The sequence below is a fragment of the Sinohyriopsis cumingii genome, chromosome 15, assembly GCF_028554795.1.
Source record: "Sinohyriopsis cumingii isolate HCF-2022 chromosome 15, ASM2855479v2, whole genome shotgun sequence".
Taxonomy (NCBI): Eukaryota; Metazoa; Mollusca; class Bivalvia; order Unionida; family Unionidae; genus Sinohyriopsis; species Sinohyriopsis cumingii.
Genome location: NC_142975.1, coordinates 61,940,496 through 61,962,293, shown reverse-complemented (window position 1 = coordinate 61,962,293; position 21,798 = coordinate 61,940,496). Strand labels below are relative to the sequence as shown.

At 33.7% G+C, this 21,798-nt stretch overlaps 4 protein-coding genes across 5 annotated transcripts in view; 2 read left to right on the top strand and 2 right to left on the bottom strand.

Moving 5' to 3' along the window:
• The first annotated feature begins 895 nt into the window (after positions 1–895).
• On the top strand, positions 896–18,084 carry LOC149781926 (uncharacterized). Its single transcript, XM_089936127.1, has 6 exons — positions 896–1,064; positions 12,640–12,828; positions 15,128–15,253; positions 16,009–16,116; positions 16,747–16,864; positions 17,054–18,084. Exons 2-6 carry the CDS (start codon positions 12,640–12,642, stop codon positions 17,179–17,181), a joined length of 669 nt encoding a protein of 222 aa, XP_089792253.1. The 5' UTR covers positions 896–1,064; the 3' UTR covers positions 17,182–18,084.
• On the top strand, positions 5,832–9,064 carry LOC149781928 (uncharacterized). The gene is made up of 2 exons (XM_089935031.1): positions 5,832–5,885; positions 7,358–9,064. The coding sequence occupies exons 1-2, from the start codon at positions 5,832–5,834 to the stop codon at positions 9,062–9,064; spliced, it is 1,761 nt and encodes a 586-aa protein (XP_089791157.1).
• Positions 9,071–12,003, bottom strand: LOC149781927 (uncharacterized). The gene is made up of 3 exons (XM_089935030.1): positions 11,346–12,003; positions 9,811–9,987; positions 9,071–9,108 (listed from the first exon to the last, which is right to left on the bottom strand). Exons 1-3 carry the CDS (start codon positions 12,001–12,003, stop codon positions 9,071–9,073), a joined length of 873 nt encoding a protein of 290 aa, XP_089791156.1.
• LOC149781925 (uncharacterized) overlaps positions 13,203–21,798 on the bottom strand; it is a 20,809-nt gene continuing 12,213 nt past the window's right edge. For both annotated transcript variants that reach the window (XM_089936128.1, XM_089936129.1), the window contains exon 5: positions 13,203–13,521. In XM_089936128.1, coding sequence (XP_089792254.1) covers positions 13,446–13,521 — 76 coding nt within the window. In that variant the 3' untranslated portion in view covers positions 13,203–13,445. The remainder of the gene's footprint in view (positions 13,522–21,798) is intronic.

Below are 21,798 nucleotides of genomic sequence, written 5' to 3'. Positions count from 1 at the left end.
TTTAGAAACGGAGACGCAAATACTAATGGCACATACCCTAGATTGATTAGAATATGTATGTATATATGTATATATGTATGTATGTAGGTAGGTAAGTATATGTCGCCTACATGATGCAGGTTCCAGTCTTATTTATTCTAATCTTCCGTTACAGTGTGCCTGAGCAATGTTGTAGTTTATAAACAGTTTCCAGACGTGACTTGTTGTTTAAGCATACACCACAAGTACCTTGAGTTTAGGATAGTTGATAATGCTCAGTCCTTGCACCAACTATTCGGGCAGATGGGAATTAAATTAAAAACAACTTAAAGTTATATGATCACATTGATACATTTCTACACCTAGATATGTATTTTTTCCAGGATGGTGAGGTAAAATCAAGTGTCATTTCTGATGTTCACTGTATTCCTTGTCACGAGCGGGAGCTGTTGGAGGCAAATTGGTATATTTGAAAGCTATCTTGAAAATACATATTGTTAAATGTGGCCCACAGGAACAAATGCGGGTTTCAGCTGGGTCTATTCTTCCGGTATATATATATATATATATATATATATATATATATATATATATATATATATATAACATTTATTATTTTACATTTGATTCTCTTTGAGAATGTACTTGACAAAATATCTTAGGTATGTCAACAGGAAATTTATTTATATTCAGCGAGGGGGACATATTTGACACCACCTGGTTTCTCCTCGGCATACTAATGGAAGATAGTTTGTCTAGTACGTTGCTGAATCCTATCAGATATAAAAACAAAAAATGATAGATATTCTGGTAGATTAGCCTCCCCTTATTAGTTTCCTTATTTTAACGCTCTTTGTGGATATTTATCTTCCGCTTGCTTCCCAGCAATGAATGCCTGAAATTTGGAAATCTTTTATGTAATCACATGAATTACTCTGCAGAAATTTGATTTGACACGAGTTACCACACAGGATGTAAAACAGCTATCCAAGGATATTATACAAATATGAAAATTGAGAAGGTTCTCTAATCTTTCAAAACAAAGAAGTAGAGACGATTCTAGATCAAGATTAGAAACTTCTAAGGTAGGATTTTGTCGTAAAATATTTTAGATGCTACTTACTGTTCAAGAGGTTGGAGATGAAAGAAATCACCTCTTAGTAATTACATTTTGAAAGCCGTTTTTTTTTGTGTAGACGAAACCCTTTATCGACAACCTCATCATTTTTCAGGCTCCATCACTAAATCACTAATAAATTTAACATCATATGATACAAATCATATACAATATGTTGTGATTCAAAATTAAAGGTTATTTGTAAGTTCGATTATTTATATTGGTTTTCCTTGTTTGTTTATGAGAGAGTAACACAAATATGTAAAATTTATACATATAATGACAGTAATAAATCCAGTTTGTTACAAACAGGTTAGTTTCTCTCTCTCTCTCTCTCTCTCTCTCCTTATCCAAAGATGTTTTATTATCCCATTGAATCAGCTATTTGTTTAATAATAGTATGGTAATTATATACCACTGCCATATTAAATATATCCAATCATCTCTTTGATGCCTTGTCAAGTTTTGCTTGCTAACATTTTACGTATCTCTGTCTTACATTTAGATGTAAGTCAGATATATACGCATCTCTGTCTTACATCTGGATATAAGTCACATATATACGTATCTGTCTTACATTTCGATATAAATCACACATATACGTATCTCTGTCTTATATATAGATATAAGTCACATATTTACGCATCTCTGTCTTGCCTTAATATTTAAGCAACACACAATACGTTTAGATTTTGACGATTTTCTCTCCAAACACTCTTTTCCTTCCTCGGGTATTTTGTTTAACCAGGAAGGTGTAAGATACATATGCATTGGATTGCCTGCTGTGGAAATGAATCTTTGATGTGTGTGTGTGTGTGTGTGTGATTTGGATATTTAAAGTAGCTTTAGTCACGTCGCTACGATGTCTGCAGTGTGGCAGTTTATCGTAATGTCTAGCTCTGGGGCATCATGCCGCAGACATGTAGCATCATGTCCCACCCAGTCACATTATCCTGACACCAGACCGACCAGTCCTAACACTAACCTCTTAATGATTAGCGCCAAGCGAGTCAGCTGTTAGTACCATTTTTATAAAACTTTGGTATGACTTGGCCGGGGTTTCAAACCCGCGACCTCCCGCATCCAGTGCGGACGCACTAACCACTTAGGCCACTAGAACGGAAAATTTCTTATTACAATCACAGGGGCTCGTATCGTTGCTTACAATCGACCGGTCATACATATACTATATAATAAATACAAGCTAGGACACTTGTCTCCTTTCTCGCGCGACCCATTTAAGAATAAACGCTGTTATTTCAAGCCATGTTTCGCGTAACGTAATAAATTTGGTACCGATATTTAGCTCAGGCATTCGACTGTGTATCCCTGTCAAAAGTTTGACTAAATATCATACCTTTAAGGAATGCCAAATCATTTTCCCACGGTCCCGCTCGACATGTACCTGATCGCGCCCGCTTAATATTCAAGAACAACGCGCTGAATGGAATACTGCACTCTCATTGGCCAACCGAAAATGACGTACGCGCCTATTTATAAGTTATTCCGGGAAATTTAAATTGCTCGAGTGTCCAGCAGAAGCAGACGGGAAAAAAAAATGACGGAATCACACATTGTTTCATGGTAACAATGATCAAAATGTGAAGATCATCTTTTGTTTTAAATTTGTTAAAAAGTAAAAATCATAACTGTTTGCAAATATATATATATATATATATATATATATATATATATATATATATATATATATATAATCCTCATGAAAGTGATTTGTCATAAATATCTGTCAATAATAGAAAATGTAAATAAAAGAAAACCTCTCCATTTCTGAAAAATCTCTGCAGCTTGCCTAAAGCACCCTTTCAGACTTGAGATTTAAAGCATGCATTGATACATGTATCATTGTATATGAAAATTCATCATGAGAATACCCTTCCTTTCCTCTAAATACAGTGACATGCATCAGTTTAGTCCTAATCATTTCTGTTATAAATTATGTGAATGTTTTCAGCATTTGCCTGCAGAATGCAACAAAAATATTCATGCATTCTGAAACAGATACTGCAGTGTTAGGCTTCAATATATCATTAACTAATTATATGAGAAGATTTACAACATGTATTTTACATATTTCTAAGATTGTAATTATTTGGTACCATATGTAGGGTGGTTAATCTGATTTGAGAAATTTAGCATTTCCTATAGGTATTCCAGCTTGACTGGGGCAGTGTTAGAAGTGCTTTCCTACTAACTGCATGTCTAAAATGTTAGGATTTTAAGCATAATATCTTTACATTGTTCATTGTTGATAAATTATTTTCTTAGTACACTAGATTGCCAAAGTTTAATTGTCACTGAGGCATTTCATGAGGGTCTTGGGTGCATGATCACAACTCAGTCTCTGTTTTGAAGAAAATATATTATTATAGGTTTTTTAAAGATTACACAGGGGGAGAAGATATTGTCGCAGCCCATGTACCATTCTGTCAATCCATCATTCTATTAATAAGTGTACTGAATATCCTCTAACACTGCTGAATATAATGGCATGACACTATGGAATATGATTGATGTTCATCAGAAATGTTCATAAAAGTTTTAGAATTTGATATTATCTCTTATGTGGAGAAAAGTGGATAAGACACTGTTTTTCAGTATCTTCAAATTTGTATGCATCATAATTGAGAGCCATTATATTACCTATATAATGGATTTTAGGATAAATCGTATGGACCATGAACAATGTGTAAATACATTTTTCTCCTACATTCATAATGTTGCAAGTTCTAATTAACTCCATGTTGTAATATACTGAATGCATGTAGGTCATAAATATAACACTGATCCAAACACTATATACATATTTCCATAGCATGAAGTTACTCCCATTGACATAGCTGGGAAGCACAGGGATTTGCAATTATGAGAAATTTTGAAAATTCTAGTGCACTTATTGGTAGTACTCGAACTAGTAAATAATGACATTGCCAATATTATTCCTTTATGACGTCACCTGAAAGTCTACAGTCTGGATATATCCATTCCTCCTCCTGAAGCTCCTGTTCATCTCCGAGCAAACCAATGCACTCATAATGATGCCATGTATCACACATGTCACAACAAACACTATAAACTATACAGCCCTCCTGACATCTTCCACATGGCCACTTAGCTGTCTTTGATCGTTTCCCTTTTCCCGTCTTTTTCTTTACTGCCTTCCTTTTTACTAGTTTATTCAGGCTTCCTTGCGGTTCTGAGGTGGAAGAATCATCTGGTGTGTCTTTCCTCAACCGACTTTGCTTAGAGCTTACTTGTGCTTCTGAAGAAGACGCTTTTACTTTACTGTCTCTTCTCATTTGAATTTGCTTCCTGTGTGCTTCTTCCTTCCTAGCCTTAACTTTTCTCTTGAATTCTCGTCTAAACTGTGCAGATGACATTAACAAATACTTACTCACTACCTCCTCTTTTAACTTCTGAACTTGTACAGAGAAATATTTATCATCTTTAATGTTAAAGATCTGTGACCACTGTTGGTTCAGTGTCTCATTTAACAGAACCCTTGACGTTACAAAGTCATAAAAGCTTTTGCCATACAAATTTACATTTTCTACTGTTTCAAGTTTTCTGATGACTTTGTCTAACTCTTGGAAGAAATGAAAGGTTTTATCACTTACACAGCACAGACCACTCCTTACATTTTGCTTTCTCTGTATCTCAATCATGGAAACCTTATCTTCTGATGTTTCCATTAGGTCACTTTCATATTGAATGAGTGTATCTAACATTGTTGCTTGGTAGTACAACTGGTTCACATAATCTCTGGAATTATTGTTGTACAAGTTTTTTCTCACAGGACTTCTTTTTCTATGTCTGAGTGATGCAACACACCAACCCGCTATATATCTCAATTTTGCTCTTCCACTGCTTGTATCTTCAAAGACTTTTCCTTCTTTCTGTGACTGTTCTATTGCTTTTGCTTTTAATGGATCAGAGATATCAGCCACAAGTTTTGCTCTCAGCTTCATTAATATCTTAAAAGCAACTCTATAATGGATACATCTGAGATCTGTGCACAAAAAAAGCTGCCTTACATAACTTCTGTACTCTTCTGTACTAATAAACTTTGTGACTGCAGCATAAAATGAAGTCAGTGCTTGGTTCCTGATGTTTCCTTCTGACACAGTGTCTTGAAACAAGCATTTGAGATTGAAGTAAATATTTCTGGCAAAAGACTCAGAGACATGCTTGTAAGCTTTAATACCATGTATTTCTGTATTCAAGTCATTCTGTTCCTGAGTATGTGGGATCTTATAAGTAATCACATCTAGCAGTTCATCTATATTTATAGCTGCAGGCATTGGACTATCAGAAGTTTGTTTGAAAGTACTTTCAAGTATATCCATTGTTTTTATCACCTCTTCATCTTCATCACTGTCATTTTCAATATCTTTCTCTTCCACATCATCTGTATCATTACTGTTGTCAGCATCTCTGGTACACCCCTGTTTATTCTCAGGACAGTTTGAATGGTCTACAGAAATAAGCTTCCTACAGCATGTTTCATCAACTGGACAACATTGAGACTCATAAAATTTCTTGATAAACTGAGGTTGACTTCTGACTAGATAGAATCTGAAGTTCTTCACTCTTAGTCCCTTCGTTGATTTTGCCCTGCCAACAGCCACCCCAATTTGTCTAGGCCTTGTCATGTTTCTGCAATCGATTTCAAGTCTGTCTATTGTCATTCCTTATGCTTTATGCACTGTTAATGCAAATGCAAGCTGAAGAGGCAACTGTTTCCTACAGGCAACAGTTTTTCCTTCCTAAGGTTTATAGACTGTAAAAATGTATCTTTTTATTTCAGTTGTCTTATCAATTCTATGAAACTTCACTGTAGCACTGTCCTTATGCATCTCAACAACAATCACTGTGAGTCCATTTACTAGTTCATCTGACAAATTCACATTCAGAATTATAGGAGCTCCTACTTTAAGGTACAAATGCTTCACAGCTCGACAAGACAATAATGCTGCTGTATCACCTTCATCTGTGCTGTGATATACCTTGACTTCACCTGGATAAAAGAAGAAAAGTTTTGACATACACACATTTTGATTTTATGTACTTACTTTAAAGAATGTTTTACTGTATCTGAAAAGACATTTTCCACTTGCACTATATGAAGGCTGAATGTATATAAATATATATTTAACAACAGTGTTATGTACAAGTCATGCTTAAATTTTTTTGGAAAACATGCCTAACTTTTATCCATAACTATAATTTGTAACTGTATACATGTAGTTTACATACAATTGGATGTCAGGGTTGCTTTTATTTACAATTAGATTGGTTCTTCCATTAGAATTACTGACGTGTCAAGCATGCATTTTCTTTTTAGAATATTATCAGGTGATTGTGTTTATATATAGGTAGTTCGTTAAATGGTAAACACCAACTCATTCTTTTCTAACAATCAGTATATAAAGGAATTTATTTTAATAATCCGATTTTACAGTTGTGTTGTTCTAATCAAATAATATAGTCAGAGAGGAATTATTTATCAGAAATATTCATTGGAATTATTCAAGTGTTCCATTATTTTTGGGGTAATACACAATTTTTGGATGTATGTCCACTTATTTAAAGATACTCTGGTTTATATCATTCATGTATGTCAGGACATTCTTCTTACTGCAGGTTGATAGAAAGACTCCAAGAAGATCAAGAGGGGACTATAATATTTAGTGACCTAATGAAAGTCTGTAAAGGTGCAACATCAAAGGCACTTTCAATACTTTTATTAAAACTTTTCCCTCATACAAAGAAGGTCAGACGACGCAATTCAGGCAAGAAGGAAGTATTTTATGAGGGACTTTCTTACATCTCAAAAGAGAATTATCCGAATGATGTAAAGATAACTTTTGATGAACTAAGAACCTGTATTCCTAGAGATGTGACAATTCTACCCTCATTGAAAGATTTGATAATTGATGTCGTATCTTTAGTTAATGTCAGTGGCAGTATTATCATGAAAACAATCAATATGTCAGAAACAAGGTGGACACTTACTGTAAGAAACAAAACTGTTGACCTGAGTAAATTATGTATTAGCAATGAATTTTCATGTACACAAAGATGTCTGCAGAGGATCATAGACATTGTCAAGAAGATGTCTGTATGCAGTGGTGTGTCAAAACTGGACTCTGTACCGGAAACTTCACTGACAGTAACTGAAAAGGTGAAACAGCACAATTCAGATAATTATTATGGGTGCTGCGTTCCAAATTTTGTCATCAGATTGTTCCGTGGGGATTAACCAATTATTGTCGACGCTGTCAGAGTCACAGCACATTGAAAGAGCCAAGCACACATGATAATGACAAAGGGGAGACAGTTGAACTAAGTGATGAAGATAGCAAAGACCTCGAGAAATGTTTAGAACAGTGCTTTCCCAATGCACCTGAGGATATGAAACTTTTACTTAAGTCTCAATCTGCTGCTCTAAAGGCAAATAGTCCAAATGGAAGACGATGGAATAAGAGAGTGATTAGCATTTGCCTGGCACTATGGGTAAGGAGCCCACGAACATACCAGGATATAGTAGACAGTACAATGATGATCCTTCCAACAGGTCGGCATTTAAGAAGGTACAAAAACAGAGTTCCACAAGAAGCAGGACCACAGGATGAAGTTTTTATGTGGATGTACCAGGCTGCAAAAGATGCAAATGTTCCTGAGGAGGGATGGGCTGGTGGTTTGATTCATGATGAAACAAAAATTCAACAGGATCTTGTACTGGATATGGGAGGTGGCAAGCCTCATTTAGTTGGATGGGTTGAAACTGGGGATGAGGGCAATGATCTGAGAACTGTAGAACAGGGAAAAGTTGAACAAAAGCTAGCAACAGAAGTAATACAGATATATTTCTTGGGATACACTGGCTTCAGATTCCCAATTTGCCATTATCCAACATGTAGGATGAAAGCTTCTGAACTGCACATCATGATATGGGATGTCATTGCTAGGTTGCAGGATTGGGGATTTTCTGTAGATTACATTTTACAGGATGGTGGTGAAGAAAACAGGCAATTTATAAAATCTCATTTCAATGGGAATCCATTAGATAGTAAATACATGGCTGTAAACTTAGTGAATCCAACTAAATCAGTTGCAATCTCCCAGGACTTTTCGCATAATATGAAAAAAATCAGAAATGGTGTAATGAAAAGTGGTGACTTAAAGGGTCTTCATACAAGGAAGCTGAAACTGAATGGAAAGTACATTTTGTGGAAACACTGGATCAGTGCAATTCACTGGGATCGGGAGGTGCACAGCAGACCAATACATCACAAAGTTTCAGATGCTCACTTGTACCCAAATTCAGCAGAGAAGATGCGAAATCATCTGGCAGAAGAAACGTTGGATTCTAATGCTCTGTTCCTGATGAAGAATTATCAGGCAAGCTTACCAGATGGATCACACCTTAACAGTACAATAGAACTGCTAGAAAATACCAGTAAAATGATATCTATTTTCAGAGATCATAGGTCTGTCAAGATTGTTGATGATGAGCGTCTGCAGTATTTGTACCATATTTTGCAATGGTTTACAAATTGGCATATTTCAGCCAAGAATGATGAAAGCATAGCCAAGGGTGAAAGATTAAAAAGTTTACTATCGATTCAATGCTGTGATGATGTGGAATCTCTGTTAGTAACATTTCCTGAGATATGCAAGAGACGTCTTGAGGGCTTCTCTCATGGTGGGGTAGTGCCATCAAGATTTAATACTGACATATTGGAAAATCACTTCTGTCAAGAACGTGGCCTGCACAATGGGAATGCTACACATCCTTCTTACTCAACGTATTGTTCAACGGTCAATTCTGTCATACTGGGACAGTCACTGAAATCTAGAGGCAGAAAATCAAATAGTGGTATTGCTGCAGCTAAACCATTTACTTTTTATGTGAATGAACCTTTAACAAAGAGGAGAAAAAAGTAGGAGTATCTAAAAGTTTAAGTTTGCTGCTTTCATACAGTATGCACCTAATAGAATATTTATGTATGCTGTTAAATGTAACCTTGTTTGTGAAAAGAAAATGGGTTTAATCAGGGCTGCTATGGTGTGTGTCATGTGTGTCTGTGTGATTTGGATTTTTAACGTAACTTTAAAAACATTTCAATCACATCACCATGATGTCTGAAGTATGGCAGTTTATAGTGATATCTAGCACTGGGGCATCACACCGCAGACATGTAGTATTAGGTCTCACCCAGTCACATTATCCTGACACCAGGTTGACTAGTCCTAACACTGATCTCTTAATGCAGAGCGCTGAGTGAGAAAGATGTAAGTAGAATTTTTATAAGTCTTTGGTATGACTCAGTCAGGGTTTGAACCAGCAACCTACTACATCTGAGGCAGATGCTGTAACCACTAGGCCACTGGAGCAGTCAGGACTGATGTAGAAAACATTTTCAAGAAATTATTCTTGATGCTACAGCGATAGGATAACAGCAGTGGTCTGACTTTAATTGAGAACTTAACGAAGAATTTAATGTGACTCAGACCTGATTTCAGTGGCATATGGAAAGTTGGAGTCCATAAATTTATAGAGAAAAAAGCATATTTACGGAACAGTCCCTGTATGGCAGCAGTCTTCCCGAAAAGTTGAAATTTATGACAGGGACGATAAAAAGCTACTGCAAGCAACTGACATTGTAAGTTAATAAGGGATCTGCATTTACCTTCCATGTCCAGTAAACTGTCTGAGTTGCACTTTTCAACATCATAATTTAGGGCAAACAATTTGATGGGATGATCACCAGGTGGTAGTGGATGTTCCAATCTTTGTAGCAGACTTTCTGTGTCTTTAGATAATGGTACACCCTCACTTAGTTCATGTACAGCTTTGATTAAGTCTCCTGTAAGGTGTTTAGACAACAAGTATGTGTGAGCTCTGGATTTTGTTTGTTTATTTATTTCACCAATATTTTGTGTATTTATTTCACAGGCAAATTTAAACATGTCGCCTGTGTAAAAATGGCAATGTGAAAATTTTGCTGCAAAAGTATTTAGAAAAAGCTGTGTTTGTGTGCATGTGTTCCCATGTTTACCTGCTCTGACCTTCATCCCAAAGTCCCAAGTTTGAGCCTATTGCCTCTTGAGCAGGTCCTTAAAGGATAAAGAGCTGGATGTGTGACTTCATCTTTGCGTGCCCATATATATGTGTGAGTGTGTGTGTGATCTTAACAGTTATTGAGATATTATGGGGGGTAGAATAAGAATGTACCCCCTTGGTCAATTTCATTTGCATGCATACATTTTTTCTCAATGATCAGTCATTTTATATATGGTAACATAGAGTGAATCTCAATAGTTTATAAGTTCTGACATAAGGGATATGATCCTTGGGTATAGACACTGACCTATTCGTACAAGTCATCTGCATGTTTGTATTTGTCTCTAAATAGCCATAAATTTTATATATGGTTATATGATGGGGATTTCATTATCATGATGTGGTTTGCATAATAAGCATTATATATGACACCTCTTATGCAAATCTGTACTACCCCATTTTGATCATATCTGTAACCAACTACATAAATCATAATATGTGTGAATGTTTATGCATATATATTAATTTGCATCCATCCCCTCTCTCTGTCTCTCGCACATTCACACACATGTATAAGTTCTCTTTTGAATTGTGTCTGAGTTGTTGTGGATAACTTGGTGTAAGACACTGAATTCCTGGTGTGAAAATCAGAGAAAGTAAAAGCATGGTATGAAATGAAGATGAAATTACTGATTGAAACATGTGTTGTCTGTTCCAAGTATCTTTAAACAGGAGTGTGCATATAATTTTTTGTAATAGTTTATTGTTAAAAATGTGTTCAAAGAAAAATGGTATTGTCACTGGTGATAAACTGATAATATCATTCCTATGGATGGTATCTTAAAGAAAAACTGAGTGATCATGTCTATTCATTGACTGCCCAACATGATGCAAAATGTTACAAATTTAGGGATTTCAGGACTACATGTATTACTGTCTGAGAACTTAGTATGTTTAGGTAGCTCCTCTCTCCGTCTCTCTCTCTATATATGTGTGTGTGTGTTGAAGTTTTTACACATATAGATCCAAATATTTGTGAAAATGATAGAAAGAACAGAAATAAAAGACTTTCAAAGAGAAGGAAGATTTTTTGTTTTGTTTTATCTTTTCGTCTTTTTTCACCTGAGGTCTGTTGTTATTAAAATATAATGTTTAAATTACCTTCTGTTTGTCTGTGTACTTGTGACAGTCTGTGTACTTGTGACAGTCTGTGTACTTGTGACAGTCTGTGTACTTGTGACAGAACATAATGATGTGGAATCAGGCCGTGAATCTTCTCATAACTGATAATGAGTTCTCCTCTATCATGGTACACATTATTTGGCACAGGCTTCAGTTGAAAGAAATCACCAGAAACAATGATCTGAATGCCACCAAATGGGAAATTGCTTTCCTTTACTGTTCTGAACACCTTCTCTATTTGCATGAAGAATTTCAGAGATAGCATGGAGATTTCATCAATAAAAAGAGTGTCAACATTCAAAATCCTTCTTTTAATATCTATCATATCATCATCATTTTTAATCTTATCTATCAAAAAATCATCGGAGAAACGACCGTCCTGAATGCCCGAAAACTTGTGTATTGTCATTCCGTGCAACTGAGAGGCAGCTATACCTGTACTGGCTGTCAAGCAAACTGTTTTTCCCATTTCTTTCAGTCTTTTGCTTAAATTGTTAATTAGGAAGCTTTTACCAGTGCCAGCCTGCCCTAATATCATGATACTGTGACCTGAAATTGCGGCGTTTACTATATCTTCCATCATGCAAACACGTGCCAGCATCTGCAACACTACGATCCCAGTGAAAACACCCGCCATATGTCAATGTATTTCAGCCAATCAAAAAATTAAAATTAAAAATCTAAGCCATCATGCGTTACTTTCTGTTGGCCAATGAGAGTGCAGTATTCCATTCAGCGCGTTGTTCTTGAATATTAAGCGGGCGCGATCAGGTACATGTCGATCGGTACCGTGGGAAAATGATTTGAATTCCTTAAAGGTATGATATTTAGTCAAACTTTTGACAGGGATACACAGTCGAATGCCTGAGCTAAATATCGGTACCAAATTTGTTACGTTACGCGAAATATGGCTTGAAATAACAGCGTTTATTCTTAAATGGGCCGCGCGAGAAAGGAGAGAAGTGTCCTTCCATGTATTTATTATATAGTACATGTATGACCGGTCGATTGTAAGCAACGATACGAGCCCCTGTGATTACAATAGGCTTGAAAAACTTGAACTTTCAGAGAGTAATATGAAGGCTGATGTATGCATGCTGAAGTGTACTAGATGTTCGATTCGTTCTTTATGGACGAGGTTAATGAAGGAACATTACTTAAGCGCAGGCAACTCCAGCTGTAAAATATTCCCAACACTAAAGATTTTCAGCAACATTCAGAACCACACTAACCTATTCTGATCGAATATAAACACTTTATTTACTCTACACAGATGCTAGCAACGCTCCCATTATTCCTGCTAGGCACCTGCTTGTTTACCATACCGACAAGCCTTGAATTGCCGGCCACAAAAGCAAATGCTGAAGAAAGTCTAGACAGGACTCTTGAACAGCTGTTGACAGCAGTCTCGAGCTTGGAAAGGGAAAGAGGACTTGTGATGGATATGGACATGCCAGGAAACGTATGTATTTAGCAATTTCATAAATGTAACAAATAGTTACCCTTTTCATAATCATATACAAATAACTGGTCATGACGAAAAATACAGTAATAGGGTCTCAATGTATATCTAGACAACCTGTAAGTCTGTGTGTCCGTGATTATGTATATATGTATGTATTTACATCAATATGTTAATTAATATATATATATATATATATATATATATATATATATATATATATATATATATATATATATATATATATATATATATATATATATATATATATATATATATATATATATATATATATATATATATATATATATTCCTATGTTACGTGTTTAGGCTCGAATAAACAGGAACACAAGAAAAGAGTGAAAACAACAAGCTTTGAAATATATACCATATAATTTATTTCCCTGATAAAAGACTGCAAAAATAATAAAAAACAGAACTTACGGTTTCCAGAATCAAATCCAAAATTAATACAGAAATAATCCACGAATAAAGTTTTTGCAGTCCTAATATTGAAATGTTCTAACGATTTCAAGTTTGAGTCCCGACGAAGAATCCAAGATTGAAGGCAATGACGTATGATGTAGCCTGTACTGTGTTGACGTCAACAGTTCCATTTACAAACACAATGATTTATCCTCCGGTCTTGGAAACCCAAGCAGAAGTTTCCATAAATGTCCTTGTTCAAGAATTCTGTATGAATACAATAATATTTCCAGAGAAACTAATTAATCTTGTAGTGTCCAAATAATTTGGAGAAAAATTAACTAATAACTAAAAAACTCAAAGGTTCATTTCTGGTCACAACAGAAGAAAACAACTTGACATCGCGTGTTTAAAAGCCCTGGACTCTGATCTCTCTCTCTCTCTCTCTCTCTCTCTCTCTCTCTCTCTCTCTCTCTCAACATCACTATTGATACTAAGTATTTTGCAATTTCGGAAATGCCTAATTGCCAAATATATTGCGAAATGGAGGATGATTGATCGTATTTACATGTAAAAGTCACATAGCTCCTGTATGTCCTTGATATGAACCAATCATTTTATTCATAGAAAAAGAATTTTTTACTTGACCCTCAATCAAGGCCAGGATCTGAGCCTAAAACAGTTGTTTTTGTTGTTGTAAGGTTTAACGCCATTTTTCAGCACACGATAGGCTATACTACATGGCGGCCAGTATTAATGGAGGAAGAACCTGGGAAAACCCTGGAAAGAACCACCGACCCACGAGAAGCTACTGGCAAGCTTTCTCATATACCCATATTAGCCAAATCCGAGACTCTAACCCACTCAGACAGAGTTGAGATAGCAGTAATCCGTAACGGAGAGCGCTTTAGACCACTCGGCCACTCGGGGCCCTGCCTAAAACAGAAACAATTGTTTCTGTTTTTAGGTATCTAAGGAAAACTCAGGTCAAACTGAATTTTCTGGAAAATATTAAATCCCTAGTAAAGAAAACAACATTACATTGACATATAAAGAAAATAAAAAGATTCAAAAACCCACAAACAAACAATCAAATCAAATCAAACAGAACTTAAATCAAATATAAATGAACCATATATATATATATATATATATATATATATATATATATATATATATATATATATATATATATATATATATATATATATGATTGGCTCACAGACTAAATTACCTAGCTATTTTCACTTTCTGTATGAATATGGTTATCCGCAGTCAAATATATAAGTGTATTATCCAGACAATATAAATAACACTGCGGAAAGGATACAAAAGGATGCGATGAAAATTTTAACGTGAGGATTCTTACTTAGATAAGTGATAGGAAAAGATAGTAAGCGATTATCGCATGTAATTGTAGTACAAACTAACCAAATGCATGGCAATCCTAATGCATTCAGTTCAGGTATACAGAAATTAAAATATTTTACAATTAAAAATATTCATTCAATGTATTTACATGTTTTGCATATTAGCTTGTTTTGTATATAAATAATACATCATTTCTCCCTTTATACATAATACATAAGATAGACACAAATAGATTTACAGCATGACATCAATGACAACAAGTCCGTGCAATTACTAGAGACAACACATACTATTTAGTAGCAGGTCACACAAAATATTTCAAATTATGAATTAAAATAAATAGACTGAAATATTGTACGGAACGTTTTTCATTGCATTACATGTTTAAAAATTTGGATTTCACAATAATGAATCAGTTCATAGCAATGTCTGTTTCTTAGGTAAAGTAGAGAAGAATACAAAGGGAGTTTTTGTATAAAAATATTTCTTAATTATGTATCAGACGCTAAAAAGCATCTCTGACAACGAAGACACAAAGGAAAAGGTTGGGGACGGTAGCATCATCAGAGAAGACCTAACCGATGAGAAAGGACAGATTTTAGAACAGCACTACCGAGACTGTGATAACGTTTGTTTTCAAATCACCAATTCTCATTTTTGTTTATAGTTAAGTTTTTTTTATATTGATATTAAGCGTAGTTAATAACATGCTAATTTATACTATTTGTAAATAAGTATTTAACGCGTTAATTTATACGATTAGTAAATCAGGCTTAACTTCGAACATACAGCAAGGTAAATTATTAATATAAATTTTTTGTAATTGTATGTTCGATGTCATTGTGTTGTTTAGCAGACACATTATATATATATATATATATATATATATATATATATATATATATATATATATATATATATATATATATATGTTGGACCGTTAAGCGGAAAAAAACACCAAGGTTAATAGAGAAACAAAGAACAGCTTTTATTAATTAATTAATTCAATAATAATTTTGATTCATGTATAAGAAAATTTATGTTCTGTCTTCGTATACTTTATCAAAGTTAGGTTGCGTTCGTCTTGGTAAGTGATTGCCGTGTATTGGCTGATATGCGCTGACTGAAATTAACATTGAGCTGTGCTTATGGTTACAGTCAGTAAAGGTTATAAGGTGTAATTACAGCTACGTATCGTACATGTATACTCATTTATCTTACAGTAATTTTAGAAAGAAAAAATATCAATTTATGTAAAATAAATAAACTTATTTTGAAACACGAACATACTGATATTCAAATTTTCAAAAAGTTAATTTATGGAAAGTATGCATGCAATGATACTTATTCACAATTATTAATGTATTTCGTTCTCTCATTCAGAGAAATGAACTGATTGTGATGAAACCAGGAACCAAACGTGAGGAATGCTTTATTTTTGACCTGGACAATCAGCAGTATGCATACGAGTGCGAGAATACGGGGAACAGAGTGAACTTGACTAAGTTTTTTATTTTAATTATTCATATTGCATTTTTTTAATCAAATTCATTATGTACTTCCATGTAAAGGAGGTTCAATTTAATTTTAACAACCAGAAATATGTATATGATTTTAAGCAGTAAATGTTTCAGTGACTGAAACAAATGTAAATGAAACAAAGACTACGGATATGATTCCCCTAATTTTCAAGTTCGACAAGGACTGACAGAAAATTGTCAATACATTTACAACATAGGGTGTCTTATTTACGTCTGTAGGTCTGTTATTCCTTGATAGGTTAGTATACATCTTTGTATACATGCTTGTATTCAATGTATGTGCGAAAGTATTTCTGACTATCCATGTGCCGATCGATCCAGCTATATGCCGGCTCATATTAGGCATTTTTGGTAGTTCCTGCGTTTCACACATATATGTATACTACAAATAAGATGGAATTGATACATTTTTATAAAAATTAAGTTCCAAAGTGCAACGTCATCAACTGAATTATATTTGAAAATGTATTTAAAAACGTTATAAACAATAGGCTTTTAATGCAATTTTCTAATAACAATGTCGGACATTGTCTCTGTGATTTTTGTTCATATTATTCAGCCTGTTTTGTTTATATTGAAGACAGAGTATGTGTATCAAATAACGCACAAGATCAAAGACAAGATGATCCTGATAAAGGAATTCGGAAGCTCTGTCTGCCAAAATGTGTCGTTGAGCAGAATTGACCACTTGACTCCAGGTTAGGGTAAAATATTCTTCTTTTAGTGTTACGACTCTTTGTTCTTAAACTAAGTAACAGAAAAAGCAACACATTTTGTTAAACGTAACATATAAATCAATAGTTTAAAAAAGCAACAGAGCTGATCAAGTACGATATTTCCCTCCACCATAGAAATCTACCTTATTATATGCTTTTTTATTTATATAGCTGACGTTGGCGAAAAAAAAATTGCAGTTCCTGTTGGGAGCAAGAGGATGCATGAAATACTGCTGTATGGCTGGATCGTGGAGTTCATGCGCACAAATATGCGTTACTTGCAACTAAATTTTGCCTAACGATTCTTTCTGAGCATGTCCATATTTCAACTGTTTTTTAAATGTTTATTTTATTGACGTATTTGGTTTTATAATTTTAGAATCATAGTGGCTTCATTTATCTCTATCAACAGAATAAACTAACGAAAAATAAACAATTCATTTGACGGAGGAAATAATATATATGCAGATAAAAGCCATCCTTCTGAATTCATATATCTGGTTCGCCAATTCGAAATAATTGAGGCACACAAACATCCATTTACAATCTATCTCTTGATATATATATATATATATATATATATATATATATATATATATATATATATATATGTATGCCTTGGTGGAAACACTTTTAGACTTAAAATCTCAAAGTATTATTAAAATCTTCGAAACTGAAGGCTAGATACGTGTATAAACTATATTTTGATGACGCAGCATACCATGGATTCTAGAAATAAAATAATGTGCTGTTTTAATACCCACTGTAACACGACAAAGAAATCAATTATAGCCAGATCTAATTATAGCCAGTTTTCTAATTTGAATTTGGACGACGTCCAGTATACGAAATTCAAAATATAAAGCCTGTTTTATGACTGGCTATTGTTTTTGTGTTTTGATTAAATTTTTGATCAGTAATATAAGTGTTAAATGACAGTGAACTTCTCTCTATTTTTGTGGAAGCAATATCCAGGAAAATTCACGACAAGTGTCATGATTGGCCGATTGCTGATTGGGCCTATATATGTATATATATATATATATATATATATATATATATATATATATATATATATATATATATATATATATATATATATATATATATAGTTTTATTAATATTATATTTATTTTTATTATGTATCATGCGCATTTAAAAAAAGATATAATAAAATCAAATACATAAATCTGAAAATTAAAAAAAAATCAACATAAAATATAATAATATATTATATCTTTATATATTATTGACAACTGTTCAATATTTCATCAGAACTCAATTAATATAAAAAATTATGGTGTGCATAATAATTATAATCAAGCATTTTTTAAAATAAATAATTAATCATAATTTGTTGAGAATTAATTAAAAAATGCACTTTCATTTCTAAAGAATTAGTTAACTTATTTTTACGATATTAGTTTATACTTTCACTAAGTAAGTTATTCTGTAAATTATAATAATATAAAAATATTCTTAACTAATTGTAAAAAGGGAACATAATTAAAAACTATTGATGAATGTCGAATAGTGTTTGGGAATTTAGACCTTTTGGATATACCGTATTAAGACGGTAAATCCAATAGGTTTCCTTTAACAGACGTTCCATCTCAGAATCAGCTATAACAATGGGTTGAAAGGAGAAATCTTGCAGTGCATGGGAACTCTTGTTAAAATATGCGGCAATATGAGATGAGACTGATTGTTCGATATCAATTTTGTATGTCTGATTTATGTTGGTTCATGCATTTAGATATTTGTTTACTGGTTTGTCCAATATATTGAATGCCACAGTTGTTGCATGTGATCAAATAAATAACATTTGATGTTGCTCAATTAGTATCACAACGCATATTAAAAGTTTCTTTCGTATTATTACTATTGAAAAAAGTATTTTCATTAATAAAAGAACAGTAAAAAAACGGAATCTAAATATAAGAACTATTATCAAGTAAACTTAAAAATGTACAGAATTTACACAGAGAGAAAAACAATTTTCCAGGACAACGAGAAAAATCAGCATCGAAAATTACTAGGGATAATGAGATAATCAACAACAGAATAAATCAGCAGAGAAAATTAGCTTCATCAGTGTCACAAAAAAAACGAACAGTAACTAAAAATCACACACAGAATTAAAAAAAAACACAACAAGAAATGAAAATGAAATGGACAAAACATCGCCAATAGCAAAAATTACCGATCAACCAAATCACAGAAAAATAATAGACCCATTCAAAACAATTCCAAAAATGATCAAGCGAAACACTTAATAGCCCCAGGCACACAAAAGGCAACCTATGATGATGCAGCAAAAAATGGGGCGAAGAAGATTACACAGGAATCCAACATAACGAAAGCAGCAACAATACAAAGACTAATGGAAACCTTCAAGGACCTGTTGCAGAGAGCACAAACAGAATAAAGATTAGGAGATTTATTAGAACATAAAGCAAAAACAGATGAAGTAAAGAAAAGAAAAGACAACAGAAAATCAAAGGAGGAAAAGAAACCGTGTTAAACCTCTCTAAGCGAATTCTAACTAAGAGTGATGACATTCTTCTGGGTAAGGGGTTATCATATTGTCCGAGAATAAAAGTCCATGATAAAATTAAGTTAGCAGAAGTATTTTACAAATACACAAGATCATTAAAATTAAAAGATTTTTTCTCACAATCATGTACATATTCACAATATGAAAGTAATTTTCATCTACAAAATAGACCCTTTTTAAATAAATAAGAATCATCGTTTGCACCTCCTCGTGGACGAGATATTGATCTCGATTTTTATGTTGAAGCAAATAAACAATAAATTTTAAATAGCAGTCCTAAAAGAAAACATTTTGCAAACATATTTAAAGAAGAACCAAAATTCTTTACGTACCTTATCACAAGACGAAATTATTATTATTAAACAGGTGTTAAGTCTAGCACCATAGTAATAATGAATAAGGAGGATTATATTAAAGAAGTAGAAAGACAATTAAATGATGAAAAATATCATACAAAACTTTCCTTTAATTCTTCTGAAGAAACTAAAGAGAAAAAAAGCAAATGTATTAATCAAATCTCCATACACAGTTGTTCCATATATGATGAACTAGATATCTTCCCAAATAAAATACGCACACTTCAGTTTTATATTTTAGCCAAAATACATACAACGGTTAATAATGCATTACCTTTAGGATATCCAGGTAGACCAATTATTTCTACATGTAACTCAATTACAAATAATGTATCGCAATATATTGATCATATTTTACAACCACGGATGCAATCGCTACCTTCATATATCAAAAATACTTTTAATTTCCTTACCAAATTGAAATCTGTGCCGAAGCTAACTGATACTTCATTCCTAGTTACACTTCATTTGGTTTCAGTCTACAAGAATATATCCTATGTTACGTGTTTAGGCTCGAATAAAAAGTAACACAAGAGAGAGTGAAAACAACAAGCTTTGAAAAATGTAACAAATAATTTATTTTCCTGGAGAAATACTGTAATAATGAAAACATAAGAACTTACGGTTTTAAGAATCAAATCCAAGAATAATCCACGAATAAACTTTTAGAAGTCCTAATAATAAAATGTTCAAATGAATTCAAGTTCGAGTCCCGACGAAATAACGAAGATGGAAGGCGATGACGCATACTGTATTCTGTTCAATGTTGTTGTTTACAGTTCCTTGTAGAAACTCGATAAATGATCCGGTGTTTGAAATACGAATAAGATTTTTAAGAAATGACGCGTACTCGCCATGTACCATTGCCCTATTTATAACGTGAGTTGCTACGACAGCGACTATCATAGGGACGCCGCTGGGCTTTACCTTCCGGCTATATTAATTTTAACCGGCTACAGGATGGGCAGGTAAAACAACTTTCGTTACGGTTACATCAACAAGTACGTGTTAATTCACAAATTCCCACGGACGCCCAAAGCAGTTTCAATACAGTTAGAAAATGATACTTGGTGGCCATCGAAAATAAAAATTTTACCACGGTCGCGTATGATGGTATTGATGGAAATGGAAAAACTTTCAGACCACTTAATGCACAGATACAGAACCAGACGTTAGCACGTTTGAATCAGAACCAAAACAAGTAATTGATTTGCATGAGGTAAAACCGGAGTCAACAGTCTTGCTCGGTACTGTGTTGGTACCTGCGTGTGAAGGATCCTTGTTTGCATGCCCTGGAAAAATGTTTAGAGCTATGGGGCAACGAAGGCATGGTCCCAGATCGCTAACCACAGTCTCAGTCGCCTAGTAAATGACTACTCCATTTCTGGTGGGATTTTACTTTATTCATGCCATGAATACAAAATGGTGAGCTAGTTTCAAAGAGTCAAAATATTCCACAATGAAAACTATAATTGCTCCTCCACCCATATAGATTTCTATTCATAAGGTTTATCTTATTCGATCATTTTTATTTTCAAGTTACTGCTTTAGCTATCTTGTAATTTGTTTAGCAAGTTTCGTTCTTCAATGAAATTTCATATATGGTGAGGTTACATCTATGATTTTGTCTTCCCCATTCCCATTCAAAGTTACAAAATAATGACATAAAAGCAAATGTAAAATGAAATGTACGTAGAAGAAGCCTTGAAACAAAAGCAAGTTTATGTTAACATTATGTGTATATAAATTCTAAAGGTTGAATAAATGGATACAATGAGAACATTCAAAGCGAAAATAAGAGAAAAGAGTGACAAGGTTTTACAAAACCTGTAGGTATTGTAACGCTGGTGTAAAAGTATATGCTAATTATCAAGCTGGAAAATGGAACACGGAGCATATATGTCACAACAATGATTACCAGAAACCTTACAAAATAAACAAAGGGTACCACAACCATGGAAACTTTACACTTACTCAGTTGTCAGTGTATTAAATCTTTATCA